Source organism: Achroia grisella, unplaced genomic scaffold (assembly GCF_030625045.1).
Source record: "Achroia grisella isolate CSIRO2021 unplaced genomic scaffold, CSIRO_AGI_Agris_v1 utg204, whole genome shotgun sequence".
Lineage (NCBI taxonomy): Eukaryota > Metazoa > Arthropoda > Insecta > Lepidoptera > Pyralidae > Achroia > Achroia grisella.
The window spans coordinates 1,237,266-1,265,233 of record NW_026712703.1 but is presented as its reverse complement, the minus strand read 5'-3'; the positions used below and the strand labels follow the sequence as shown (position 1 = coordinate 1,265,233).

The 27,968-nt window shown below is 30.1% G+C and overlaps 1 protein-coding gene across 1 annotated transcript; it reads right to left on the bottom strand.

Moving 5' to 3' along the window:
* Positions 1-15: 15 nt before the first annotated feature.
* LOC131841882 (chitin deacetylase 1) lies at positions 16-26,807 on the bottom strand. Its single transcript, XM_059190242.1, has 12 exons — positions 26,673-26,807; positions 22,815-22,918; positions 20,573-20,684; positions 18,156-18,283; positions 17,036-17,178; positions 16,393-16,435; positions 15,311-15,487; positions 12,545-12,683; positions 11,310-11,413; positions 5,059-5,201; positions 1,942-2,163; positions 16-1,366 (listed from the first exon to the last, which is right to left on the bottom strand). Exons 1-12 carry the CDS (start codon positions 26,761-26,763, stop codon positions 1,285-1,287), a joined length of 1,488 nt encoding a protein of 495 aa, XP_059046225.1. The 5' UTR covers positions 26,764-26,807; the 3' UTR covers positions 16-1,284.
* Positions 26,808-27,968: the final 1,161 nt, after the last annotated feature.

Sequence of the window (27,968 nt, the reverse complement as noted above, 5' to 3'; positions counted from 1 at the left end):
AAAAGTATGAGCGAATAGAATAAAATAGTATAATTTATGAAAACATATTAACAATTACAGAAAATGACTTAAATTTCACACTTGCAACTAGTTTAATTTTAAACAGTGTATGAGTATAGGGCAATGTTTCACTGAAGGTTCTTGAGTTCCTGTAAATCAAACACTACAGTGTATGGCTCGCCTGTCGCACACAGAACAACGGAAGCACCAAGGCTCGAAATCAACATTACGAGCATTCCCTTACGTACGCCACAGTATACTAAGGCACAATATACATACATAAAGTACTCAGTCCTCAAGTTATATTTTTTCTTCTAGTGGATACAATGACTACATTACCGCTAAACAAATTAGAACATTTAGATTAAACTAAACGTTTATTTTATCTAAAACTAAAAGTTTATTTTATCTATGATACAATTACAATATTTTGGAAAATATTAGGAAGAAATAGAAATTTTTGTCCTGTGTATGCTAATAAGAAAAATATTTTTTATGTAAACTTTTTTTATGTAAAGAATTGTCAATAATAAATGGTCATCATTTGTAAATTGCAAAAAAAGTCTTCAAAAATAATAATTATAAAAAACATTTTAATAATAAATAAGACATGAATGGTTGCTATAAAATAAAAAATAGCAACACCTATAGTTTATAAGAGATACCTACTCTCTTGGCAGTTTTTGGGTATTACTCTCCTAGTAGTTTATAGCAAATACTCATAAGGCATATTTTTTTAAAATAATGTGATTCATGCCTTATATAATCGATCCTAGAGAAAAGAATGTGAATGTATAGTAAAGTATAATGAAAATCCTAGCTAATAAACGAGTTGCGACGACTAGTCACTGTGCTCTTAAAAATAAGCACTTAATCAACAATGGAGTATATACAAAATTATTTTTGCTACAATCTACATTGGACTTGAAAAATAATGCATGGATACAAATTTATTTCCTCAGATGAAATAAGTAAAAAATACATATATTTTAGTGTGTTATATTACACTTACTTTTATAACATTAAACAATGTTAAGAGCTTTTAAGATGGTAATATTCCATATCAATAACTTTTACTATTTCGCTGATTAGTTTTTGTTCAATTTTTAAAAACAGGAAGTTTTATACTTATTGCTTTTATTTCTATTTAAATGTCTATTTATATATATGCAAATTCATAAATGACCAGATATTTGGGCCCAATGTCTTATGAACCCATCATATAATACATCCAATATAGATTATAGTATACACAACCTAAGAAATACTAAAATTAATTAATAACTATTTTCTTTTCAGATTGTCTGGTATGTAATTGTCTTTGCCTGGAATACCCGTCCCACCCGAATCACCCAACCACGGGTACCTGAAAGTAAAATAATTAATAATATGAATAATATTAACTGTCAGTAAAATAAATGCTATCAATTAAGGAATAACAGTATATAAATGTTCATGAACATACATAAACGTTGTGAATTTTACGTGTGAACTGAATCGTGTTGTATTAAATTGCAGGTAATTTTATTATTTTAAATCTTTCATGTGAATTTATTTATGAAGAATCAATGATATTATTTCACTCCAATATTGCTTTATTTGCGATAATGATCCCTTCATTCGGTACATATAGCAATAATACCTAATTATATCACAGAAGAACTCACACAGCATCATCTAGTATCATCTCTCTTTATTCTTTTGTAAATACATACATAACATACATAAAAACCACCAGAGTGATACGAATAATCATACTCTTGAAAACAAATATTTCAAGAAGAGGAATCGAACCCACAATCATCGGAAGGCGGTGTGCTAAGCCGCTAGAACACAGAGACGTCAATATGTATAAAATATATATATAAAATTATATCTGTACGAATATTTATATCGTATTCTAATTATAATTATGTTAAAATCAAGAATATTTCTACTTACTGATTGGGGCAATCGCTACAGGTTTCCATGTATCTCGTATCAGTGAAGTTGGTGTCGGGGTGTTTGAAGGATAGCGCACATTTATTCGGCAAATTGCACGGCGCCTCCGGCAGATCCTTCTTGTCACACCGCCACGGTTCATAGTTATTCAGTGACTTTACTGGCCGAGGATCCGTTATCCAGGTTAGACCTTGAGTTACTGTCACGAACCATACGTCTTCTCTGTAAGCAAAAAAATAATATGTGATCATAAATCACAAGGAAACACTGCAGAACCTGAAACATATCATGATTAATAGATGTTAGAAACAAACAATATTTTACTTTATATAAATGCCGATAATATCCAATATCTAGTAACGAAATGAGAAATGTCAATATTAACTATGTATACACATTACATATATCCATTTAAAGAAAGGCATAATCAGGATACAGTATGTAGTTACCTAAAATTAGAAATAGAAATATGTAGGACGATCTCAAAAGAATCTTATTTTGTGTTATAAGCAACTGAACGTCATAACGACTGTAAGGATTTCAATTTATTTAAAATTATTATTGATTAAAGACAAATATACAAAGAACTTTTTAGCAATAAACCTTTCTCTAGTCTTCATTAAATAACAGGTCAAAGTATCATCAAAATCGGAAGAATGGTTTCGAAACATATAGAGGATAGTCATATTTATTATAAATTAACGAAAATATTATACTAAATTTATTCACAAGACTTAATTTGTGAATAAATTTACAAATTACGTCATACCACTTTGTATGTCAGTATGAGCGTAGAACAGTCCACAGTCCGAGCACAATAGTAGATTAATTAATTATTAGCTTTTTTTTATTTGTCATCACATTTCATTAGATATTTGTAGTTGACAAAACATGTATTTATAAATTACTTTTAAAAACTTGGCTTAAATGACAATAAATAGTAAAAACATAGAATATTTACTATTCATTGTCATTTAAGCCTAAATCATACAAATAATAAATGTATTTAATTATATTAGAAGTATGTAGGTATTGTTTCACCTTGAGTTTTTTTGTCCTGAGATATTTATACAACGTGAACGAATTCGCTTTGCTCTAATTGTATCGAATAAACCTTGTACTGTAGGTATAAGTACAAACTAGAATTTATCTTTCTAGAGTTCTAATTACGATGTAAGGGTAGAACTTTCTTCGTCCACGACATCACGACTAGATGTTCCAACTTAGCTTAACTACTTCACAACATTGAATCAACTAGGTGTACGCTTTGTTGCTGTGTACTATATACTACACAAATATATTTCCATTGTTCTGTTACATTGTTTAAGCTAGTCTTTGTTAGTGGTATGAGTAAATAGTAAAACTGGTATTGTCAACTGAAATATGAACAAATAAAGTTAGTAGAAGCAAAGTGGAATACAAACGGACCATAGCTACTATTTCGGGTGCATGTTAAATTTAATTATATGTTACTTTGAGTGAATATATACGTCATATGTTACAACAAACAAGGGCTTTGTTTTCTTCTTGTACAGAGAAAAATGCAAATACAAATACCTACAATGCATTTGGTCAGCACAATACTTTCAGTGTAAAATATACCTACATGTTACACAGTAATTATTCAACGTTATGTAGTTGTTTTTTATTACACAATCTAATATCCTAAACCAAGAAGACAGCCACATAATACTTCACAAAGCCCTCAAAAGTTGCGGAATTATTATAATTCTATAAAATTTTCTAATTTTCGATTTAAACTGTAAATTGCTATACTGATAACAGATAATATACAATCTATCTATTGACAAAAAGATATATATTAGGTTTTTCCATATTGCACGTAATACTCTATTGTCTTTTTCTTCATCGATACGTTTCCGACGGAATGGTTGTCACTGCTTTAATTTCGTAAATGGAGTATGGTCCTATTCATTTGTAAAATTTTCTTTGTTTTACGACAAAATAAAACAAGAACATCTGTCTCCTTACCTACAATACCCATGGGTATTTCATGTCAGCATAATTGTTACAAATAGCGACATATATGTATTACAACAAAACGAAGCTGATATCACAATTAGAGTGGACCCGAATACAGAAGACAAAACATAAAAAATATTTCATTTTATCTGCTGTAATAAATATTGTCCTACAAATAATTTTACTGTATCTGTATTGCTAAACAAAAAACCTTTCAAAGCTTATCTGTGATGAATTCGATATTTGTAAAAAACGCGTGTAATGAGTTGATGTTTGTCTTATATTACAATATTTATATCTATTGTAAGGGATTTAATTTAATTTAACGATGCTCATTAGAAAATTTATTTTGAATTTATAAAATTAAACGCACAAATATCATTATCAATAACACCATAATGACGTAGAAAATCACGTGCATGTAATTAAAATAATCTATGCACTGTGCAGGTATTTACCCGCAGGCAGATCTGATTATGTTACAGTTTATTGAATAACCAGATCTAGTAATATTTTATGTCCATTAAATGTAAATACGGACACGTAAAACCACTGACCATTTGCGAATTACATTCAAATTTTACACAAAGTAGTAAAATTATCCAATACTCATTTATTACTCAGTCGTCTGCGTGGGTACCTCAGTCTCGCCTATTTCAGCTGCCAAGCAGATTGTGTTGTAAAATGTGTTTCAATTGAAAGATAAGATAAGGCAGAGAAATTATAGAACAAGACATGACATCTCAAACCTCAGGAATAGCATAAGTGATATCAAATATCTGTATTCTTAAATACCCATTCATACATAATATTAAATGCGAAAGTGTACCTACGTGTCTCTCTGTTTATCTGTCGCCTCTACATGGTTAAAACGCTGAACGGAACTTAGTAAACTAGTGTATATTAATTTTAATTAATTATATAAATTGATTTACCATAAAAAAATATTCTGCTGTACAACAGCGGCTACTGAATATGGCTACATATTACAAATCTTAATGAAAATTTACATAAAAAGTTCCTATGACAAAGGCGGATATAGGCTACCTTTACTCTCTAAAATCTAAATAGTAAATGAAGTGGCGGGTAACAGGTAGAGATCCATAAAATAAATATTTCCAAGACAATACTCACAAACCAGATACCCATTGTAGGAACTTGTGTAGCCCCCTCTCGAGTGCTTTTATCTGGAACCAGTTGGTATGGAACGGCATCATATACGGCGCTCGATTCTGTTCATAGTACCGGTTGAAATCCTCCTGCAGCCATTCTAATACCTGCATGATATATTATTAATATTATTACCAATTGTATATTAAATGAATATTTTAGTACAACAGTACACTTTTTGAAAAGGTATCTAATGGAAAGGTATCGATGCTCCGAAAGGTGGATGCGATTTGAAGGGTGAAATATAGCCCTGATTTTTTTTATTCCTAGATGCCGTAATGTAAATTTATAGAATGCCGTCTAGTCCCAAGCTAAGTAGAGGTCGTGTTATAGGTAGGTACTGGACATCTGTTATATGTACTTAAATACATTTCTTTGAAAATACATACGTAACATAGAAAACACCCAGGTCAAACAAACAATCAATCTGAACTAGACGGTAAAAAAATATCAAATCCGCACTAGCAGGAAACAAAAAAAATATTATTTTTATAAACGACGACTTGTTTATACAACAAATATAAATAGGTATTCGAAAGCAAATTTTCGATATTCGTTTGTGAGTATATACGATTGTAACGTTCCCCCCTTTCCTAATAAAACAACTCTACGATACCCTCTCTAAATATGCGAGGATCAGCTAAATATAATAGATCATATACGCAATGGAACACTTAATCTTTAATCATTTGGCCATATAATTAAATTATTGTGATCGTATAGTATCGGTGGACCCGTTGTGTATATGTAGTAACTATAGATTCTTTTATTGGTATATGATGGAGTAATAACTGCGAGATAAATACATATCTCAATAATACAAATTATGATACAGAGTATGTGTTATGAATATTAATTATAAGGTATATATTTGAATCATTGAACCATTATGGTTTTAATAAATAAGGTGGGATATGCAAGGTAGGGTTGCAATACGCACCATTTGAAAGTGAAATGGGATGAGTATTCTCAGCACCAAAACAAAATTAATTTATATTATTAATTCAACATTACAAGTGGTTTCACCAAGCTTGCGATGCTTAAAGCAGGTAGATAAAATATAGTTGCCATAGGCAGATCGAAACTGAATTCAGGATCACTCACGACACAGAAGCTTACTTATGGATATTGACTCCTTCGGTTCTATGTGGCGATAGAGAGACTGTCAAAGAGACTGCCCGATCTCGAAACTAAATCCCAGCATCACTCGGTCACGTAGCTTACTTAATGGGGAATACCCTTCGGCTATATATAATGTGACATTGGAGATCAGACTGAAGATACAGTACGAGTCGTAACAGAAACTAGGAGGTCAATCAAATACCAGAACTTACTAATGGATAATCCTTTCGGCCCTATAATGTGACATTGGAGATCACCAGTAATTGCAGTACGATAAATAATAATAATAGAGTAGTGTGATAGCTCAATGCCATCAACACCACAATATTGGTCAATCCAATATATAATGTTGATAATTGCTATATTACAAACATAGCATATAAAGTTTATAAATTTACTTAATACCAAGAATACTCAAGGAATTAAGAATTAGATATTTGTGAATAAGAGCTGGGCTCTAATATGATTGATTATATGTAAATTAGAATTACTTGCATGGCGAAGTAATCTTTATATTGATGAGATATTATAAGCGAGAACTATAAGTTCCATATCTGAAAATAAATGTCTGGATGCTCCACATAAAGAATCAACCAGAAGGTAATGTTTAGTTTGTAGAAGGACTGCATGTCCTGATATAGTAATCAGTAGAATTTGATTAATCACATAGTGAAATAATCATAATAATATAAATAATAGTGACAGAGGTCTGTGACCTGGATGATTGTTATGTATAGACAACCACTAGGTGGATAGTCGATATGATAGAGGACCGGAGTCCTGGATATAAAAGCCAAGGCTTGGTAATTGATAAACTGTTTAGCCATAAAATGGATAGTCATAAAATATATTTTCATTGAGGACCGAAGCCCATAGATGTGATTATGTGTATGTATTTATATTTATATATGTATGTATTTATATTTATATATGTATGTATATATACACATATAATATGTATATATAAATTAAAGGACTAAGAGTCCTAATATTATTACACTGAATATTTACGCTCAAGTAATTAGTATTTATTATTAAGGCCAAAGACCTTAAAATAAACCTTTATTTTATTGAATTGACTGGAACAAGAAGAATAATATTAAATATATTAATTAATAAAGAACCGAAGTTCCTTAGAATTGATTGTAGAATAAAATGTAATATTATTATTACCGATATCTATATGTATATGGTTGGTCTTGTATTTCAATATATTCAAAATTATATAATAATTTTGATAATGCATCGCCCACATGAATCCGATTGCCCAATGGGTGATTGATAGGAATGACTGGAGATGTTAAGATCCCATGTCTTATTTATAGTTAGTTTATATATTATTACATTGTAGTTTTATTAAATAAGAAACAATATAGTCTTATTATAATACTGGCTTAATTAGCAATTATACTTTATATGTACATGTTTATTAAACCCACTAGTTATGATGACGATTAGCCTTCATACCGGCCACTGATGATTCAGGGAGAGAACCACAAGTGGTGCCCGAGACTTGTGACTCGGGTGTAGGTTTAAGAGCTCTTTTAGAATGCATTAACACTCACCTTCACCACTTCTGGAAACCTCCCAGAATTCATCTAATAAACCTCCCAATGCCTACAATATTCACAGTTACATATATATTAATGTAATCTCTTACAACCCTAATTATTAATTTATGCTATTCATATAAAATATATTCAACATAAAGGTTGTTACAAAATTAAGTGCATATACACTTAATATTACTAATCTCAATGTGGTGATCTAATAAATGCATTCTTATACTTCAATATAATAATTCTATATTATAATTTAGCAATTCCTTTATTTATGAAATGCAAGATATATCTATAAGGAAGTCATAGTGAACCGCATTGCTATTGCTTCTGCTGGTTAATATAATTATATTCAATGGTTAATTCGTCTATTAATTACTTATTTAATTTGTGCAGTGTATAATAAGTTGTAATATAATAAATATAATGCGTCCTAAACTTTACTCACACAATGCTGCATATCCAGAGTAGCAATATATCTCTATATTGATACACCAGCCATACAACATGCATACGATAAAACTTAGGGTGTGTCCTAGATAACCACTCAGTTATCAACTAAACAGAAATCCCTATTGGTTGTAGAAATCTCCACAGGGATCGTGGTCTAAAACCTTCATTACGAGCTTTGACCCATCTCTCCTCAAATGATGGAACATGTGACTTCATCATAAATTCATCGATCTGAGCCTCTCTCTCCTCCTGATGAAAAACTTCCACAACCTATTTATTATAACTTCATTTACTTGCTAAAGTCTCCATAGAGATTTACGGTTCACATTTGATCATCATAAATTATTGGAAAATGTTACTTCAATAGTTTATTCATCGATACAAACATTTGCCTCCTTCTAATAAAGCCTTCAGCAAAAATATATATAAGACTCAAGGATCTTCCTCTCACTACATCTTCCGTTACAATACCCATGGTAATGTAATACATATTCGAAATAGTAAACGTAATTTACTATCCCAAACAAGGAACACCACACAGCAAGACATTTAGTGTGAATAATGAAATATTTGAAATAAGTAATAAATAGTTGAAATAAGTGAATGAAATATTTATTTTTGATAAGTAACTGAACTATTATTAGCCATCATTATAAGTATAATAGGGTTTTACTATAACTTCCTTAATTTACTTTTAGTTTAGTCGTAGTAAATTTATTATTAATATAATTCTCATATAAAATATCAGAGTTATCAACAACTGTTAAAAAACAGAATTACATTCATTAGCATCTAACGAGTAAATATACACATTTAATATTAAACTCCTAACCTTTTAACCTAACTAAAGAAAATAAATCAATATAACTCAGATTTAGGTACAAATTGAGACTATTATCGTAATATAAGAAAGACACAAATAAACCATGCTCGTTAAATTTTATATTATAAGTAATTAAACTAAATCAATGTATTCGTCAACATATTAATTCCACGCAAATCATAAAATAAATAAACACATGTACATTTCCTAATTAACTTGGCAGTTTATCTAACATATCCCAATAATACAGTCAAATGATAACAGACATACAGTATATTATGAGCACAATAAATAAAGTGAAAGAATTAAAATGACTTACCAATATGTTGACAAGAACGGATATTAAAGTATTAAAATCACTTACTAAAATCTCCTTATTTACGAATAGTAAAAGAGTTAAATATACACTTGTTACTCCTACGGAAGCTCGCCGACGACTAAACTTTCTTTTGATCCTTCCTCACAATTCTACCAATTTTGGTCTTGCCAAATATATATATATATATCTAAACATAACTCAACGTGAGAACTTCGTTCTTATGCAGTTCACACTAATTATACAGGATGATTTTTAAATTTATTTTGTAACACTTTTATTTATCCTAAATTTTATTTTGTTTTTCAAATATTTTTCCTATATAAATTATAAATAACCATTTACCGAGTTTACATAATATATTTACTTGTTTATTCATTTAATGTTGATATAACTTTATAATAAATTGCAAACACATATATAATATGTAATTAATATTAAAGTCTGCAATAAAAATAAAAATGTAATTTATAATTTACTTAATAAATCATTATAATTAGATAAACGTTAGTATTCATATATAAACGCTCATTCTGTTGATACTATTATTTTACATACTGTGTTTTTATGAAATTCTAATAAATTCCTTTCTATTATCAAAACCTGAACTAATGTTTCAATACAATTAATTCCTTAAAAGTCGTTTTCTATTTATCTATTTAAATCATGATCTCTTACAACGTAGTAAATTGGAACATCCTATGTATGCATGTCGGCTTTCTTTTGTTAAACACAAAGGATGCCGTTCTATTGTCCTATTTGCTAGTAAATATGTTTACAGAAAAATATTTAACAGTTCTTAATAGTTTTGTTTTTAACACACGTGTAATATCTGTAGATAGTGTGTTTGTCGGCCTTCTTTTTGACGAACACAAAAGGATGCCGCCCTATTGTCTTTTCTGCTAGTAACCATGTTTACATATATGCATTTAACAATTTTTAATGGCTTTATTTTGATACACATGTTATACCTATAGATAGTTATAGCGAACTATCCTTTTTCTGGTGTTGAAAGCTAAATACACAATATTGATTTTATTTAATATTTTGTACTATTTTACATATAACTTATTTTATGTATTTTATTTATCAAATAAGACGATGCTTCTACTACAATTATTTTGTCAATTAAATAACGGAATATATGCTAATTTATTCTATGTTTAGTTATCAAATACAATTTTTGAAGTGAATATTTTTAATATGTACATTTTTATTGTTATTTCCTTTTATCGCCCATTTTATGCAAAATATGACGTAAAACTAAAATGAGTACTAGGCGAACCGTCACAGTCGACCCCCTAATTATCATGGAGTTTATCAGAATGATAATTACATTAAAATTATCTACTAATAACTATTTCTTTCTTTCGTTTTGTTTGTTTTAAACAATTATTATTATTATTTTCTTTTATCATAATTTTATAAAATATATGGTGTTAACTAAAATGAATACCAGGCGAACCGTCACACGATGTAATATCATCAAATTAATATACAATGTGACCATTAAGGAAATTTGTCATGGCAAAACATCCCATTATGAAATCAAAAAGTTGAACAAACGCTAACGAGAGTAACCAAGAGAGTGCCAGAAGTGCACAAAACACGCTTCGATTTTTTTTAATGGGCTTCTATCGCTTTCATTATTTTGCTTATTATACATAATCTAGCCATGAATGTATATTATAATCAATTTTAAAAATATAAAAGTATGTATTTAAAACTTAGTTTTTCTATAATATTGATAGTGAATATATAAAAACAATTTTGAATATTATTCAAAATTCTTGTTATTTTAGAATTAAACTATTATATATATTTAAAAATTTTACTATATTGGTATTTTTTAAACATAAGCAAAATTATGTGAATATTACAAAATGTGTGAAATAAGTAAGAACTTTACTTACTCCCATATATCTACTTTTAAATGACTTACCTCATCAGAATCGTGATTGTGAAGAACACATTGATCCAAATAGGGACAATGGCCACCTTCAAAAGACTCCACGTAATGAGCATTGAAAGGCACCTCCCACAGTCCTTAAACAAACCAGATTTTTTTAAGTTTATTACAGTGTCATCTACTTCATAAACTCCTATACTTTGCACGGGTAACCCAAACTCTCAACAGACACTTTGCTTCGCTAGAAGCATTCCTACTCTATGGATGAAACTGAGTTAAACTTTGTACGAAGTCTTTTGCGAGGATATCTTTGTCGCACCTATTTCAGCAGACAAGCAGCTCCCTTTGAAGCTGTGTTTCTATTAAGGGATAAAAATATGGCAGTCAAATTACTGAATCCGGGGTCTTAACAATTTGTCCTCAAGAATAGTAAAGCATGACCATAGTTACCACAGATAAGGTATATTACCATTTACCACTTACCATCAGGTCAGCTTTATTAACATTCCAGTCATAAAAACACCACCACTAATACTGTAACTTTTAATAAAGATAATGAAATTTATTTTTATTTCCCAGGCCAGGTTTTACGGCAATGCCTGTAGTTTCTAATTACATTACACAGAAGGTTTTTTGAATAATAAAGCTCTGTTTAAGAATACCTTAAAAATGTCGTCCTGGAACTTCATAATTTTATTATGAAGTTGTACAAACGAGCAATTATGGAGTTCCCTTCTTTCTTGTTTAATCAAGTTTCAGTTTAATTATTTTATATAATAAAAACTTTTTTTAAATTAGTTTTGTGATACCAATTTTCAGGTTAGGAAAGTCAATTTGCAATGGGTAAATCAAACACCATATAACATTTTTTATATTAAGTTTCCTTCATACAAACTCTATCTGTTTAGAATACTAAAATATTATGTATACTATAATAATATATATATACAAAATATACATCGATTATGATATGTGACAAAACATAAAACAAAGTTATCTCCATACATTTAATATATTTTCTCAGAATCAATTAATATAAAAAGTACTTGAACAAAAATAATATTTAAATCTAATTTTATTACACTATACATTGATATGTATCTATGCTGAAAGCATAGCAAATTTAAAGTAAGTCCCTAAGCATAAAATGATATAGAGCACAATATACATAGAGCTTTAATAGTATCTATATCGAACCAGCTAAGTGAACCGTTCATCGAAGTGAAACGCGTAAATCTTAAGGGAAGCCTGATTTTACTTTTACTCACCGGGAAAAGATTTGGTAGGGCATGTTCCCGACTTGCACTCGTGAGCGATCTTGTAGTCGAGCGTGTACGGCCAGACAGGGATCGGCAGGGGAGGCACGCCCACCGAACTGTCGTATATGTAACCGAAATCTTCTAAAACCTGTGAAATTGAAAAATGTTACAAAAGGATAGAAATAATTATACATATGTATATATATGTTTATAAAGGGTATACAGTAAAACTTATATATAATAAAGAAGAATTCTTTTATTACTACTAATTTAATTTAATCTGCTAATATGCGTAGCTTCGTTTGCATGATATAAGAGAAAGAAAGCTCTCTTAACGAATTATTTTTTCCTTATTTTTGCAAAATTTTTCATTCGTACTCCGTGCCTTTTAATCCTACTATAAATGGGTTATTTAACTATATACTATTTTTTTTTTAATTCTAGTTAATACTTTTTTTTAATATTTATTGTATTTTGAACTAGGATTAACGAAACATTTATTTAAAACTTGCTCGTTTAGTATACATTGTTGTAATAATAAATAGTTAATCGGGTTTTAACACGAATAATCTTATAGTAAATAATAGTATTTACCTCTCTCGACATTTTGACTAGATTGCACTAGCCGTGGTCACGAGTTACTGGAGTAATAAAATTATTCGTATTGAAACCCGTTTGTCTATATTATTAATAGGATTAGCACGTTCAAGTAAACAAATGAACTCTTCAGCATATTAGTAGATATACATTTATAATGAATCAATTCAACAGAAACTTAGCTTATTTTATATGTTACCTATATCTCGTTTTGTTAACACATAGTCTCTTTTTTATTTAAGAAGAATTCAATATCCCTATAATATACCCGCGCTGAGTTAATCTGGATGTATAGTGTTTCTGTATATATAACCTTGAACATACAGTTCTAAATTATTATAAGTAAGATAGTGTAGAATATTTAGTAATACATATATTAGACCTATTATTAATATCCTTGGGGCCAATTTTAACAAGACCCAAAACTAATACCTGTATGCTCAGTTAATAACATGTTGTGAATATTTTCTTAGAATTATTCTACTATTCGATCTGTATCTACCTAAATTATTACAATGTTTTAATGAAGTAGTTGTACGTTATTATTATTACAAGGTTTCGTCTGTTACCTAGTAATTAATCATGTTAATATATAATAATATAATAGTGAGTATTTATACTTTTAATTTACTGAAACAAATTTTATAGTTTTTATTATTAATTTATCCATATAATTTTCAAAAATCACGATAACATTGTTTAATAATTTTCCAAATATGAGGAGATGAACATAACTATGCTTTTAGTAAGTATTTTTTTACACACAATTTTTTAAATTTAGAAACTCCGAACCTATACCATCAACCTATACATATAAACAGAAAACTTTATTTAGTCATATTTTTTTACAGTCGACCAAATTTAGCTATAAAAATGCTGATAGTCGTTGCTTCATCCAGTTGGGCTGGCTAGCTGCCAATCTCAAGGGATGAATCAACCACGGGTATCGTGTAGCCCGCAAAGGGGTACATATTATGATTATAAACACAGTCTATATTTTACTGGAGTCGAACAAAATTGTATTCAATATATAATAACGAAAGACACTAAAGAGTTATAATTATGTAACTCTGACGAAAAAAGTCTATTTCACGCTAGAAGTTATCACAAAATGGGTAAAACTACTGCAGTAACGCATGTTGGAATCGCGTGTGTTCACGCAGATTCGAGATACATTACGGTGCGGCTGGACCAGACAGTTTAAACAAAATGATTGCAAATTACGATTGTAACAGAAAAGACAAAATCTGTTAACTTATATTTTAAAATAATAGATTTATCAACATGTACTTTGTAAAAAATATATAGTTAATGTTATGTCCTCCATTCCAGACGACCCGATTTCATAGAATGAGATACGCGTGAGGTTGAACATACTCACCTATACCTTTTGATAAGACGCACCTACACATCACATTACTCTCCACACAAACGAATGGACATCCACATATAGATCAAACAAGGTGCGAATGTATATTATTAATACTATAAACTTTTGGTAACTATGTCCCGGTAAATAAACTTAGCATTACTAAAACAGGTGTAATAAACGTGAGCAGACCAATCCCCTGCGCCGTACCTACATGACCCTACGCGGAGTTTAAATTAACGTTGATTGCTTAATTTATCACCCACGCGGGTAAACGAGCTAGCACAGAGAAACTAATCGATAGACGTAAATTTGAACGAGAATAGGCCCAGTTGGTTCCCATACGCAGCTGCATCCGTCATTCATTCGACGAGTTTGCCAGCGGTAAGATAAATTTGAATTTTACTACTAAATTGACTCCAACAGTGTCCAATATTATTTCCATTTCAAAGCAGCTGCGTCAATCTACGGACCTAGTACCTGCATATAGATTATGGTTGTATTTCAGTATATTATCTCACAATATTATATATTAGTGATATATCTTTTCAATATTGTAACCACTGATAATCGTTTTTAATTCAAGAAAAGACAGACAATGAACAGACAGACTACCACACTTTCGAATTTGTAATATTAGAATATTACGATTTGTAGGACTAAGAGTGAACTGAGAGTAGTTAATATCTTAATCGCATTACATTTTTAGATTATATATATGAAGAAATCGGTGAAAATACAAAAAAATACTCAGAAATATAATAATTACATTACTAGTTTTACCGACTATTATGACATAATAACTGTACCTTGAATTGTGTATTCCGTCCAGGCTTTAAGAAAGGTGCACGGGCACCCACCACATCTGTGCGGGAGACGTTAGCGAACCGGCGCAGTATCTCCCGCATACCTATCATCTCGCCGGCCCATTCCTCATAGCCTTTATCTTGGAGCCCTTGTTGTTGCGACACGGTGCCAGTTGCAATCTGAAAACAACTTGAAATATAAATACCGTAATGGAAATCTTCTTTGTCCGTATTGAATTTAATTTTCTTCTTATATACACAATTGTTTTTGTGTACTTCATCTCTCTCCATGAAATATGCATAGTCTACTGTGAACCAATGTAACCAGGATTAGTTAATAATTATATTTAAAGATTTTCCTATTTGCAGTACTATATTATACTATCTTAATTTTTTTCCTTACTCTTCTTATAAAAAGCAATTTACACACGATATTAGTCCACTAGGACGCGGACGCTCCACTATTTTTATTTTCATCAGATCTATTATAATCATATTCGTATACTTAATATGAACCACCTCTGCATTTTAGAATACAAAAAGTCTAAGAAAATTAATGTTTCTTTTTTTGTAATTTCATATTAATAAACTTCGTGCTTTTATCATTTAGCTTGCGCTGGGTATAATTATTTTATTCTTTTATATACATATTTCAATCAATACAATTATATCCTTGAATACATTATTAAACGCATGGTGAATTTTTAATACTATGAAATATATTATTTTCATAATTTTACAATCCCAAGAGAGAGTAACTTAAGATGGAGTCATTAAGTATTATCAAAATATTGTCAAGACCGCTTTCTATTTGCAATAATATAACACTTTTGTGAATATAGACTATAGATAACAGACTTATAATAATGAGGGTACAAGATGCAGGTGCTCGATAGATTACCGCCTGCGTCTAGACTAATCAGCTTATTGCCGTCTCCTCATCCCACTCACATTTTATTTGCTTTAATATATTTATAATGTTATGTATAAATAAAATTTGAATAGAAAGAATAACAGAATTAGCCACGTAACCGCTTACGTTCGTTAATCACCTAGCTATGTAAAAATAAATTACAGTCACTTACCTCATGACCATCGTGAGCGAGTGCTTGAACCATGGCATAATTGCTAAAATTAAAACATTTTTTTAATACTTAAAAGTGAATAACAATATTTACATGTACTGTTTAATTGCCTATATTTCAAATAATAATATGTAGTTAATACAACGATATAAAAAGTTAATATGATTAAGTCTTTATCCCAGAAAAATAATCTTCAATATTAAAAAGTGTACAACCAGCTATAGAAAAACTCTGCAGGTAGCGAGAATTTTATTCCATCCCAATAAATGCGATAAATATATAAAACGAGATAGAGTATATAAAAAGTCAATTGGGTTTATTTATACTAGGATGGTGGTGGCTATCAAGCATACGGCCCATCTGATGGTAAATAGTTACCGTAGCCTATGAACGCCTGCAGCCACCAAGCAGCTTATTTTATAAGCTGTGTTACGGTTGTAGGGCTACACAGTGAAATTACAGAATAAAAGGCTTGCCATATGCCTTGGTCTTCTGGAGTGGCAACGGTGGAGTTGAATCACGGGTGCCACATAACATGATGTTCATAGTAAGCTAAATACCGTAATATAATCTTTTTTAAATAAATAATAGGTAGATAGATTTCTTTATTTATCTAAAGCTGATGTACAAAATACTTAATTACCTGTACTCGTGCGACAAGAAGAAAGTCCCTCTGATAGGGCAACCATTTGGATTCTTTATCTTTCCATTAAAAACTTTCTTGTATAATTCAAAATTATTCAAGTTGACGGCACCATCAAATGTCAACATAATTAGTTGAGGCGTCTGTGAATAGGAATAAGAATGTTTAATACTGGGTGTGCGATTGTAGTCCGCGGGACCGCGACATATTAATAGAAATACTATGTACTTGTATGGCAAACGAAATTACAGATTATATGGTAACGATAGATAATAAACAAATAAATAATATTTAAATAAACAAACCAAGTTTATAATATTTTTATAATCACTCGCATACTTTATTTTAATGTCCTAATAAATATATATAATAAAAAAATCAATTCTAAAATAAAAATCAGTGTGAAAAATCTAACAATTTACTCTTAAATGGAATAACCAATTAAAAAATATGTAAAATATATAATAAAGAAATTTGAAGCCTGAAAGCACTTTTCACGTCCTATTACATCAAGAAAAGTTCAAATAAATATTTAACTAGCAGTTAACTATATTTACATTAGTAAACTAGATATATATATTTAGGGATAGATAATATTCATACAAAGTAACACATATAATAAAAATATTAGGGATGGACAACCCTTGTCACTATATGAAAAATCGATAGTAGCCAATTCTCAGACCTACTAAATACGCATATAAAATTTCATAAAATCGGTCCAGTCATTTCGGAGGATTATGATATATACATATATGTATATAACTAACATTGTGACACGAGAATTTTATACAAAAGATTTTTATAAGTAGGTATATATACACATTGTTAACGCAGTTTTATAATATATTTATTTGAAAATAGTGGCATCAGAGCAGTTTTGTAACAATTAATAGATAGGTACTATTAAATATTAACATAAATATGCACACCGTTATATTACGTATATTACCATATTTGTAATCAAGTTCGTAGGTAGCTATAAATGAATTTGTTATCTAACAGTGGGCAGGGAATCCGCCTTAAAAGCACCTTCAAATTGACTATTAAAAGGGAACTCGGGATAAAACCACGGTTGAGTGGACAGCCGTTAAACTAGTTAATAATGGATACTACTTACCTCCTCTGGATCGAGACCGCCAGGGATGAGAGTGCCATCTTTGGAGCAAAAGCAATATGGGAGTTGACATGCAGCAGGGTCGCATTTGGTTGCTAAGTCTAGGGGTGCCTCTGTGATAGGAGCTGGGGCTGAAATAATTTCATTTTTTTTTTATATATACATAATGTACATAGAAGATACCCAGATCACACACAAACAGTCATATCATTAATACAAATGTTTGTATCGTGTAAGGAATCCAACCTTCCATCATCAGAACTAAGGCGGTGTACTAAACCATTAGACTGCACACGTCGTCAAATAGAGAGTAACTTTTAATACGATTTGAAGGTAACATACACAGATATAAAAATATTTTATTTTGTATAATTGAGAAATAAAATGATACAATAAAGACTGGCTTATCGAATGATATTGTAATTACTTCAGGAAGTAATAAATTCTAAGAAATGAGCACCACAACTGAATGTAATCGTATTGGTAGTGGCACAACTAAACCTATTTCAAACAATCTTCCAGTAAAGAAAATAAGCTATTTTTGAACAAGACAGACAGTAAGTATCTGTTTGTTCATAACAGAATATCAAGCACAATAATCACAAGCATAGCTGTGGTGACAGCTAGATTAGGCCAAAATAATTGTTACTTCTACAATCTTCTTATCGGCTTAAATGTTTTCAAATAAACTGCTTTGGAATTCAATACCTCGTACTTATCCCTTTCTCAATATAAATTCTTTCCCACTTTGCATTATGTAATACCTACTAACCCTTTTGGTTTTACTATAAACTGGAAATTGGATATTATTGGGGTTAGCAATACATAAATTATTCATGTTTTTCATACCACCTGTGAGTATGGATAAAAGGAATCCACTATTTCAACTACATACAGAAAGGACTAAATTCATTAGAGGGTGGTGTCTGCACAAATAAAGATTTCAATCTATTCAGAAAATAGTTCGAATCATTATAATTTTAGAGACTTCGAAGTTTATAACTATTCCGTCGCACTCAACGCAGTATAAATAAAGCAATGAGAAAAGTCTATTATTGTATCTATTAACACAGGTCGAAGGATAAGAAATAGATTATAGACTATTCGTGATTCATAAATAATGTAGGTAAGTTCTATCTCTTCTCTATTCCAGCTTTTATTGTTCCTCTGCTGGACGTATACCTCTTGCATAATTTTCCCCTTTGTTCGATCTGTAGCGCATCATTTCCAGGTCGGCCATGCCGCCTTTTGATCTGACCATCTGGCAGTTGGTCTGCATCGTAAGTCATCACATGAAAGACACACACATCGTAGAAATTTGTGACATACTAATCTCTAATGTGATGACCATCTGTCTCTGATTCGACATATGACGGGCCCAACGCAACTTTAGTTGGTCAGATGTCGGTAACTAATATAAATTAATTTGTAATTATTTTTCCCTTTATTTCATCCACGTTTCTAAGATGAGTTCTGCAATATGTCGATTGACTAGTATTAACAATGTCGTTTTCGGAATTTAAGACTACAAACATCTTCTATGAATGGTTATCACATTATTTATTGTGTATATTATTGTTGGCATACTATTACATATAGTCCTGTAAAATCATTTAGTACCCGTTTAACACTCTACCGCGTTTGGCTCACCAATAACACAGTACCAATCAGCCTCAATATTGTATACAAGTATGTAATATTATATTATCTGTGATACAAATATTTCTTAGTACTTTTCTATGCTATGACATCATGTATTCTGTATAAAATTGTAGTCATACTATAACATACATTCCTGGAAAATTATTTACTATCCGTGAAACAGTTTACCGCGTTTGGCTTACGATTAACACAGTACCAATCAGCCTCAATAAGGTATACAAGTATTTCTTAGTAACAATCTACCGGTATTGTTTGTTACTACGAAGAAGTGATGATGCTATTTACTAATTACTGTTGATTATATTGTAGGGTTACTTATTTTTTCTTTCTGCGACGTAACATATATATTTTTATTGTCTCATATCAACTTGTAGTTACAACAATGACAATTCTCTAATACCACAACAACTCAGCTCACTTCTCACCTTTATTAGGTGTCGTATCGTTTACCTACTTTGTGAACTGTGTTACGGTTAAGATATGATAGTTAAATTATAGGGTATATGACGGTACATGAATACGGTACAACAGTACGGAAACATGACAACTGAATCTTCCAAAGTGGCATTGCGTGAGGGGTACCACAAATATTACCTGATTCATGTATACCTATTTGCTACTTATCATCAGGTAGTCCATCGGCTTCTTTGCCATTCCTGTTACAAAAAAAATTAACACTACTCTCTCATATGGGATTACAGTGACAATTGTTATATGTTTAAAGACATAAATTGAATATAAAATGTATTAATGCTTACTTGTCGCAATAGGGCCACATCTGGCTTCGGCTTTAAATGTACAGTACTTGCTAATATCGTCGAAATAGAGTCCGGAGGGACATCTATTCAAATAAGGATACCCGTCGACACACTGAAACGATAGTTAAATGAATAATTAGACATGTTTAGATGGTATCCAATATATTCAAGGGTTACTTATAAATATTGATTTAGAGAACAAACGAAACCAATATCTAACCACACTGGAAATTAATCAAGAGTACATACGTTTTAGTCGAACGAATTACACCTACTTGTAGGACGTTATTAAATATAAATTAGTAACTTATCAAAACAATATTATCGGGGTTTTAATTATATTGATCTTATTCAGTATCTTTAGTTGTAATTTTTAAAAAGTGTTAAAAAAACAAGTGCATTTAATCGACTAAATTCTTTGTAGGTATAGAAGGCAATCAAGAAGCGTATAAAATATATAAATCCTACTATATATAAATATATTCTTTAATATAAAATTAAGCTTTTCATTTCGTTTTAGAACATTTGTTGAAAAACATCATTAGATATAAATGAAGAGATAATACAAGATTTTATCGTTAATGGAATAGGAAAGAAAAGAACAAATATTTTTAATCGGTACACAACTTTTTACATATTTATAATCAATATATACGTTTATATAAGAACTACAACCACATATAACTACAAAATAAAACAGGTCGATGTATAAGTTATACGCTGCTCGCGTCTACTACAAGTAATACTAATACTACTAATTTTGTAATAAAGTAATGGTGTCTTTTGTAGCAAAATAAGTAAAAATAGTTCTATCATGTTTCAAAATATTTGCCAATTATTGCTATCATTAATTATTATCAATTTGTTAAACTATATACATTAATAAATAGGTAGATACTTAAAAATGAACAATAAAAGAACTTGTTGAAATATCAACTTATATTTATATAGGTACATAATTATAATAATTGCAAATTGTTATAAGAATTTCTGGAATGTTCTGTCATCAACCGTAATTTGTAGTTTAAACACGTTTGTGTGAGTAAATGACCTTGCTATAACTTTTAACTTGCTGTATGTCTCGTATAAGGTCTCTAAGGGAATATTACACTACCACGTTTATGTCATTATACACGTAAATTGATATATAAGGTAGAAATTAGTTGTAGTCTTCAGCGGGACCTTATAGACCGCTGGGTATGCCTCATGCATATACTCCTTACCTGGATATACTGCTAGGGTGAACCACCCCAGCGTCGTTCTTTTACACCTTGTGGTGAAACCGGCTACAGTTACGTAGCCGGCTGAGAAGGTAGAAACAGAATGTGATCTCACAACCTTATTTACGCTATACCTATCTACAAGAAACACCTAGAAAATTGATTCATCACCTAATGAATAATTGTACTCTGAAACCTACATATAATATCAACAATATTAACATATAAAATCTGGTTACACCGGTTGTTCTAACCCAACAGGTTTAAAAAACGGAATAAGTAAACTTTACATCTACAATAGGTACCAAATTATAATTAGCATGCGTGTATATGACATTCACTTTTTTTACTGAGTCTAATGTAAAAATGTTTGAATAACTATTCCTAGACCATAAATGACACGGAATTACAACTTAGACAAAACTTCTTATAAATACAATAAATTTAGTCGTAAAGTCCCCGTAGAGTATACTGTTTTTTATAAGTTATATGACGGATTTAAATTTTATGTAGTATGTGTTTCCTTTAATACGAACAACAAGCCTATAGATAGTAATAGCTAATACCTACAATGTAAATATTACACGAATAGAGAATTAAGTTTTTTGGTATCTACATATTGATTACGTAATAGTTATAAAAATAGTAGATGCATAATAAAATATATTTTCTAGAACAGTTTTCGTATCAATGTGAATATATTAAAATCATTAAGTTAAAAACTATTATGCGTTGTTAAATGATGAACTTAGATAATAATAATGTAAACATTTATCATAATACTTTCATATGAGGATCCCACTACGAATTAAAGTAGAAACACCAAAACGGAACAGTCTCATGTAAACAGCTTTTTAACAAACTATGTTATCTTTAATTTGACATGTATGTATGTCATTATTCCTTTGACACATCACACATTATAAATATAAAAATATCATAACATGTGTTTTCTTGCTTGTGTGTGAGTTTAGTTAAATAAAAATAACCTAAATTATAGATTATAAATAGGTATACTTTACTTGATAAAATCTGCGACAAGTCGCAGGATCGGCAAAATTGCCATTGCCCTGTGTTCCTTCTGGACAAACAAACTCTTCAGCTTCTTTATCCTTTTGGCAGTTCGCTGTAAATAAATTAATAGCATTTGTTACTTGAGCAATTCGAAAACATCTATATGAAATAACGACGCGTAACAGACTTCCTATACTTATCTACAATATCTATTACTTATTGTTATACTTAGATATACGTAAATAAGTATTTTGCATTGATTAACATTAACGAACTTAATTCATAAATAAAGCATACGTCGTTTAAAATATGTAATTAATAAAACTTTTCGTTTAATATCAAAATTAACATGAACACGTACATATCATTTGGTCGTTATTTTGGTGTGTCCAAAACGACGCGACGTGTCTAGTATTTTAATTACAAGTAATTCATTTTCTAATCCATTTATAGCCCTACCATAAGTACCTACTCTATAATATTCAGTCTATCACTGCCAGTAACATGTTAACGAATTCGTTAGCGTAATATAAGTAACTATTATGTATCTAGTATTGTTTTAGACTGAAAGAGAAAGTTAGTTATGCAAAAATATTTAGTATAAAATCTCGGTTAAATATAATATACTTAACAAAGAAATTTGTTTCGCTTTTCTCAGTTAGCTACAGATAAGTCATGATATTAGAATAAATATTGTTATCCTTAGATAATAGTTAAAAAGCATCTAATCTGATAAAATAATTATTAAAGCAACTATTTAATTGTTATATTTCTGGCCTCATTTGAATAATTCTTATTTTTTCGAAGATGGACCCGATTTACCAGTTGTAGTTTACGCCCAGTACCGGTAACTTATGTAATACAAAATATGATCAATGATAGCATCTTTCGTCGGTCTCATTTTATTTCTATTAAAAAATGTGACTACTATTAATTAATTTTAGTTATGTAGGTCATCTGTGAAATTAACTGCCTTCTCTACACCATATTACTAATCAGATACGAATCGACATAGTTGATATTAGATAACTTTATTTCAGCAATACCCAAGTATACGAGTAGGTACATAGTATTCATTTATTATCCATTAATCAAGGATTACTTAGTATTTAATACCTATAAAATAATCATAATATCTGGTTACAAGAATCGAAATAATCTTTATTCAACGGAACTACTTCTTAATAGGCTGCTGCTACATTCGAATTATAGTTTCAATCAGAAATGCAAAAGAAACATGGCTGTTGCTCGTAGAAGTATATATCATAAAACTTCACATGTTTCTTTATGTGAATATAAACAAACAGCAGCTTATGATTTCAATATAATTATGACGCAACAGAATATCTATGTACATACCTATATATCTAGGTATATGCATTTTAATATCTAAACAGATTAGATGTACAGCCCAATATCTCGTCGCACATTTACAACAAACGCACGGGCGCTTTCAAATTTAACACTCCAATGCAAAAAGGAAAACAAAAACTTGTGAATTAAAGGAAGGTGTTTCTTACACCGCTTAAAATCTATACGAATTCTTACTGCTAGATAACTTTTTTATTACAATTAGACTCCATGTTTATTTATTTACTGTTATCAATATTAATTATATAGTGTAATGTATCTGTTACTATTACCCTATTGCTATTTATATTGCAATTATCCTTTGCCAATTTTAAATCTTTGTCTATATGTGTAATATTACCTTATCTGTAGTACGACTATGACTAAATAATAAATATAACGTTACGTCTCCTATGCCCAATAAGGTAGTCAGATATAGCGCACAAAAGATAAGAAATAAGATGTAATAAAACATTAGAAAATATCAAGTATTCTACTTTAATATCGTATTGTTAACTATTTTGTTATATTGTATATTTATTATAGTTGAGTAACATACATAGCCTACAATGTATCTGGATACATTGTAGGCTAGGTATGTTATATGTACTTATAACTTAGGATATTCCAATCATTTTCTAATGAAAATGGTTGGAATCAGAAATGTACACTCAGAAATAGGTCTGAGATCAAATCCAATACTTTGCTTGCACAAAGCTATTTGTATTTCTACTATTACGAAGGTCACAAGTTTAATGATTTGATCTCTTTTGTACAGTTTCATACAGTAAAAATGTAGGGCTTTATTTGATTCAGTTACTAGAAACCTATAGAAAATAGGATAATTCTGTCAGATAGAAATCTGACAGAATTAACTATTAATTAATTTAGTTTTTATGTTGTTTAAAAATATATTGTATAAAAACTCATATTCTGATTAAGTATTTATATATCAAGTATTTTATATAACTTTAGAAAATATTTAACATTGTTTGGACTGATGTAGGTATGTAGAATTAAATCTAATCGTTCGTTAATTAAATTCGTAGTCATTTCAATTCAACATTCAACTCAGACCCAGATCTTTATTGAAGACTACAAATGTTTGGGTCAATACACAATAAAACCTAAAATAATCGAATGCATTGTGTTTTTTTATGATAGAAAGTGGTCGCTTTATCATAAGAAACAAAAACAACCATGGTTCTTGTCATATCTTTATAGACATTAGCCTGACTAAACATGATATGTCTCATTGCTTGCTCCAACTGACAAATAAGATAATAATCCTTTTCGTTTTAAAAATTATACTTCCATACTCGTATTTAATCCAAAACTTCTCTTAAATTTCACCATTCAAATAAAAATAAACATAAACACCAGTAATACTAGGCCAGCTAAAATGCACGGAATCAATTAGCTCTAACCTCTTTGTGATTTTACTTGAGAGAGTTATATATTTTTTGTATAGTGAAAAGTAAATTAATTTAAAACTTTCTAAATTATAGAAATATTTTGTGTTGTAGAGCGCATTGTAGTAGAATTTTAATTTAATTTTATATTTTTTTACAACTGATTAGGTATGTTAATTTGAAATAATTTGTAAGTAATTAATATTGAAAGTCAAATATTCTGAATTTAAATATCAGCCTACTTATAATATTTGTAGCCACAAGTATACCTATGTATGTCTTAATAGAAATTTCAAAATATATTTGCGACGTAATGTGCGATGTATTAAAATTTGAAGTTTTTACTTCACAATTGAATGTTTAAAGTATCTATATAGATGTGCTTGTGTCTATTTTAAAACTAAAACCTGTACTACTACCGATAACATACTAACTTTGTAGCTGTTTGTAATTTGCTACATTTTTTGCACACACTGCATGAAACCCGTTTGAAATGAGCGACCCTGTGACAGGTACCAGGGTGGCAATCACTAACAGGTACTGGAAATCTATCTTGCCTTAATATAGCTAATTATTGTATAAAAGTAAGTACTAAAAGCTCCTAATGTTAATTAAAAAAGTAATGCCGATTTACGAGGCCACAACGCGGCGTAACTTTTTCGCCGCAAAGATATTAATAAATTAGCCAGGTAGAGAAGTGTCAACATCCTCGACCACAACCGGTTGTATACCTTCAATGTCAAATAAAAGAAAGGACGTGCACAGCGAATCTTAATTAGATACCTACATACTTTTATGTTTACCTGTGAGAATTGTCACACGTACTTTCTACTCAACGAGCGACGCGCTTTAAGTAAAAGCTGGAAAATTGTAACAATACTAACGTCTGGCTTCAAATTTTGTAGTATTATGTTTATTGTATGAAGATTATCATTTGCAGATAGCTTTCACTGTATCATTTAGTTGTAACAGTTACGTTAACATGTTAACGGGTTATTCGTATTGCTTGCATAAGATTACGCTTGATCACACATTCTATACCAAATCAGAATCAATGAGAACGTGAGTATGTTACGCATAAATAAATAAAAAATGTAAACTAACCGTTTCCGAGAATGGCACAAATAATTAAAATTGACGCAAATGGTAGAGCTGCCATGGCGCCTCGCGCACAGTTCAATCGAAACAGCGACATGAAGCCTTTCACCGTCGCACGCGCACTGCGGCGAACCTGGGACAGCGCACCGCACCAAGCATCGTCGCCATCGCCTGCCGACCTCGCAGACGGCTTTCTCCTCAAACCCTCTGACCGTCCAAAACTACCTTGTATGGATCATTATTTTTAAATACATAGCAGCTATTATAAAATCTGTAAGTACCCGGAAATTGATAGCAGCTAGACCTTGATTACTCATCTAAACACGTAACTAAACATTACCCAATTTAATGGGTCTAACCTAGAAATGTAACCCTTACAGCTCTGAACAACGTATACATGTGAAGGTTTTATGTCTAAAGTGTTCTAAATTACTCGTAGTTTATTACAACCCTATAGTACCTATTGTAGTAGAACGAAATAAAATACTACTCGTATTTTAGGTACCTAAAACTATTCAAACTTTGATTGTATATATTTAATATTATATTGTATAAATACGACTTAATATTAGAAAACTGTATATAATATTGTATTTTAATATAATGCTAAAATATTTCTCCTTCTTCTTTTTCAGTTTCTAGGACTAAAGTTTTTATTTGAATATAACAAATCTAGTTCAAAATTATTCTTTCTATTGCAGAAAACTAAAGAGAAAACTTTATAGTTTTCTCTTTAGTTTTCTGCCACGGAGACATTACGGTAAAATATAAAAAGTAAACAGATGAATGGATTATTTCCTCTTTGTGTCTTTCTCTATTTGAAGTAAAAATAACTACAGCCAATGCACCCAAATAAAACATCAATAACAAATGCCAGAATATTATTTCCTTTCTAGAGAAATATTCTATTTATATATTTTTTTGTATGATATATTAAGAGCGTATGGTATATTACCCCAACCTATACCAGAGTCTCAAAAGTCGTGAGTTCAAAACTGGCCGATACAAAAAAACCTTTTTCAATTTATGTTTCTGACTGACTTTCCAGTAAGCGAAACATTAACAACAATGTCAATGTCGATATATTCACCCGTGCCTGTGAATTCAACAGAATAGAATAGAATAGAAAATCATTTATTCATATAACTTACATTGAACATTACATTTTTTTATCTACCGCTCATTCGGAAAGCTGCCACATCACAAGTTTAATCAAGAAACTTGCGTATTGCTCTTTTAAATAATTTTGTTATTAGGTACTTTTTACATTTTTAAGTTGAAGTGTGTGAATACAAACTACCA

Excerpts from the sequence above, each read along its gene's own strand:
- LOC131841882 (XM_059190242.1), bottom strand. The coding sequence starts at position 26,763 with ATGTCGCTGTTTCGATTGAACTGTGCGCGAGGCGCCATGGCAGCTCTA. Across the intron at positions 16,436-17,035 it reads TTCTTGTCGCACGAGTACAG|CAATTATGCCATGGTTCAAG; the intron begins GTAATTAAGTAT and ends TTTTAATTTTAG. Across the intron at positions 1,367-1,941 it reads TGTAGCGATTGCCCCAATCA|GTACCCGTGGTTGGGTGATT; the intron begins GTAAGTAGAAAT and ends TTTTACTTTCAG.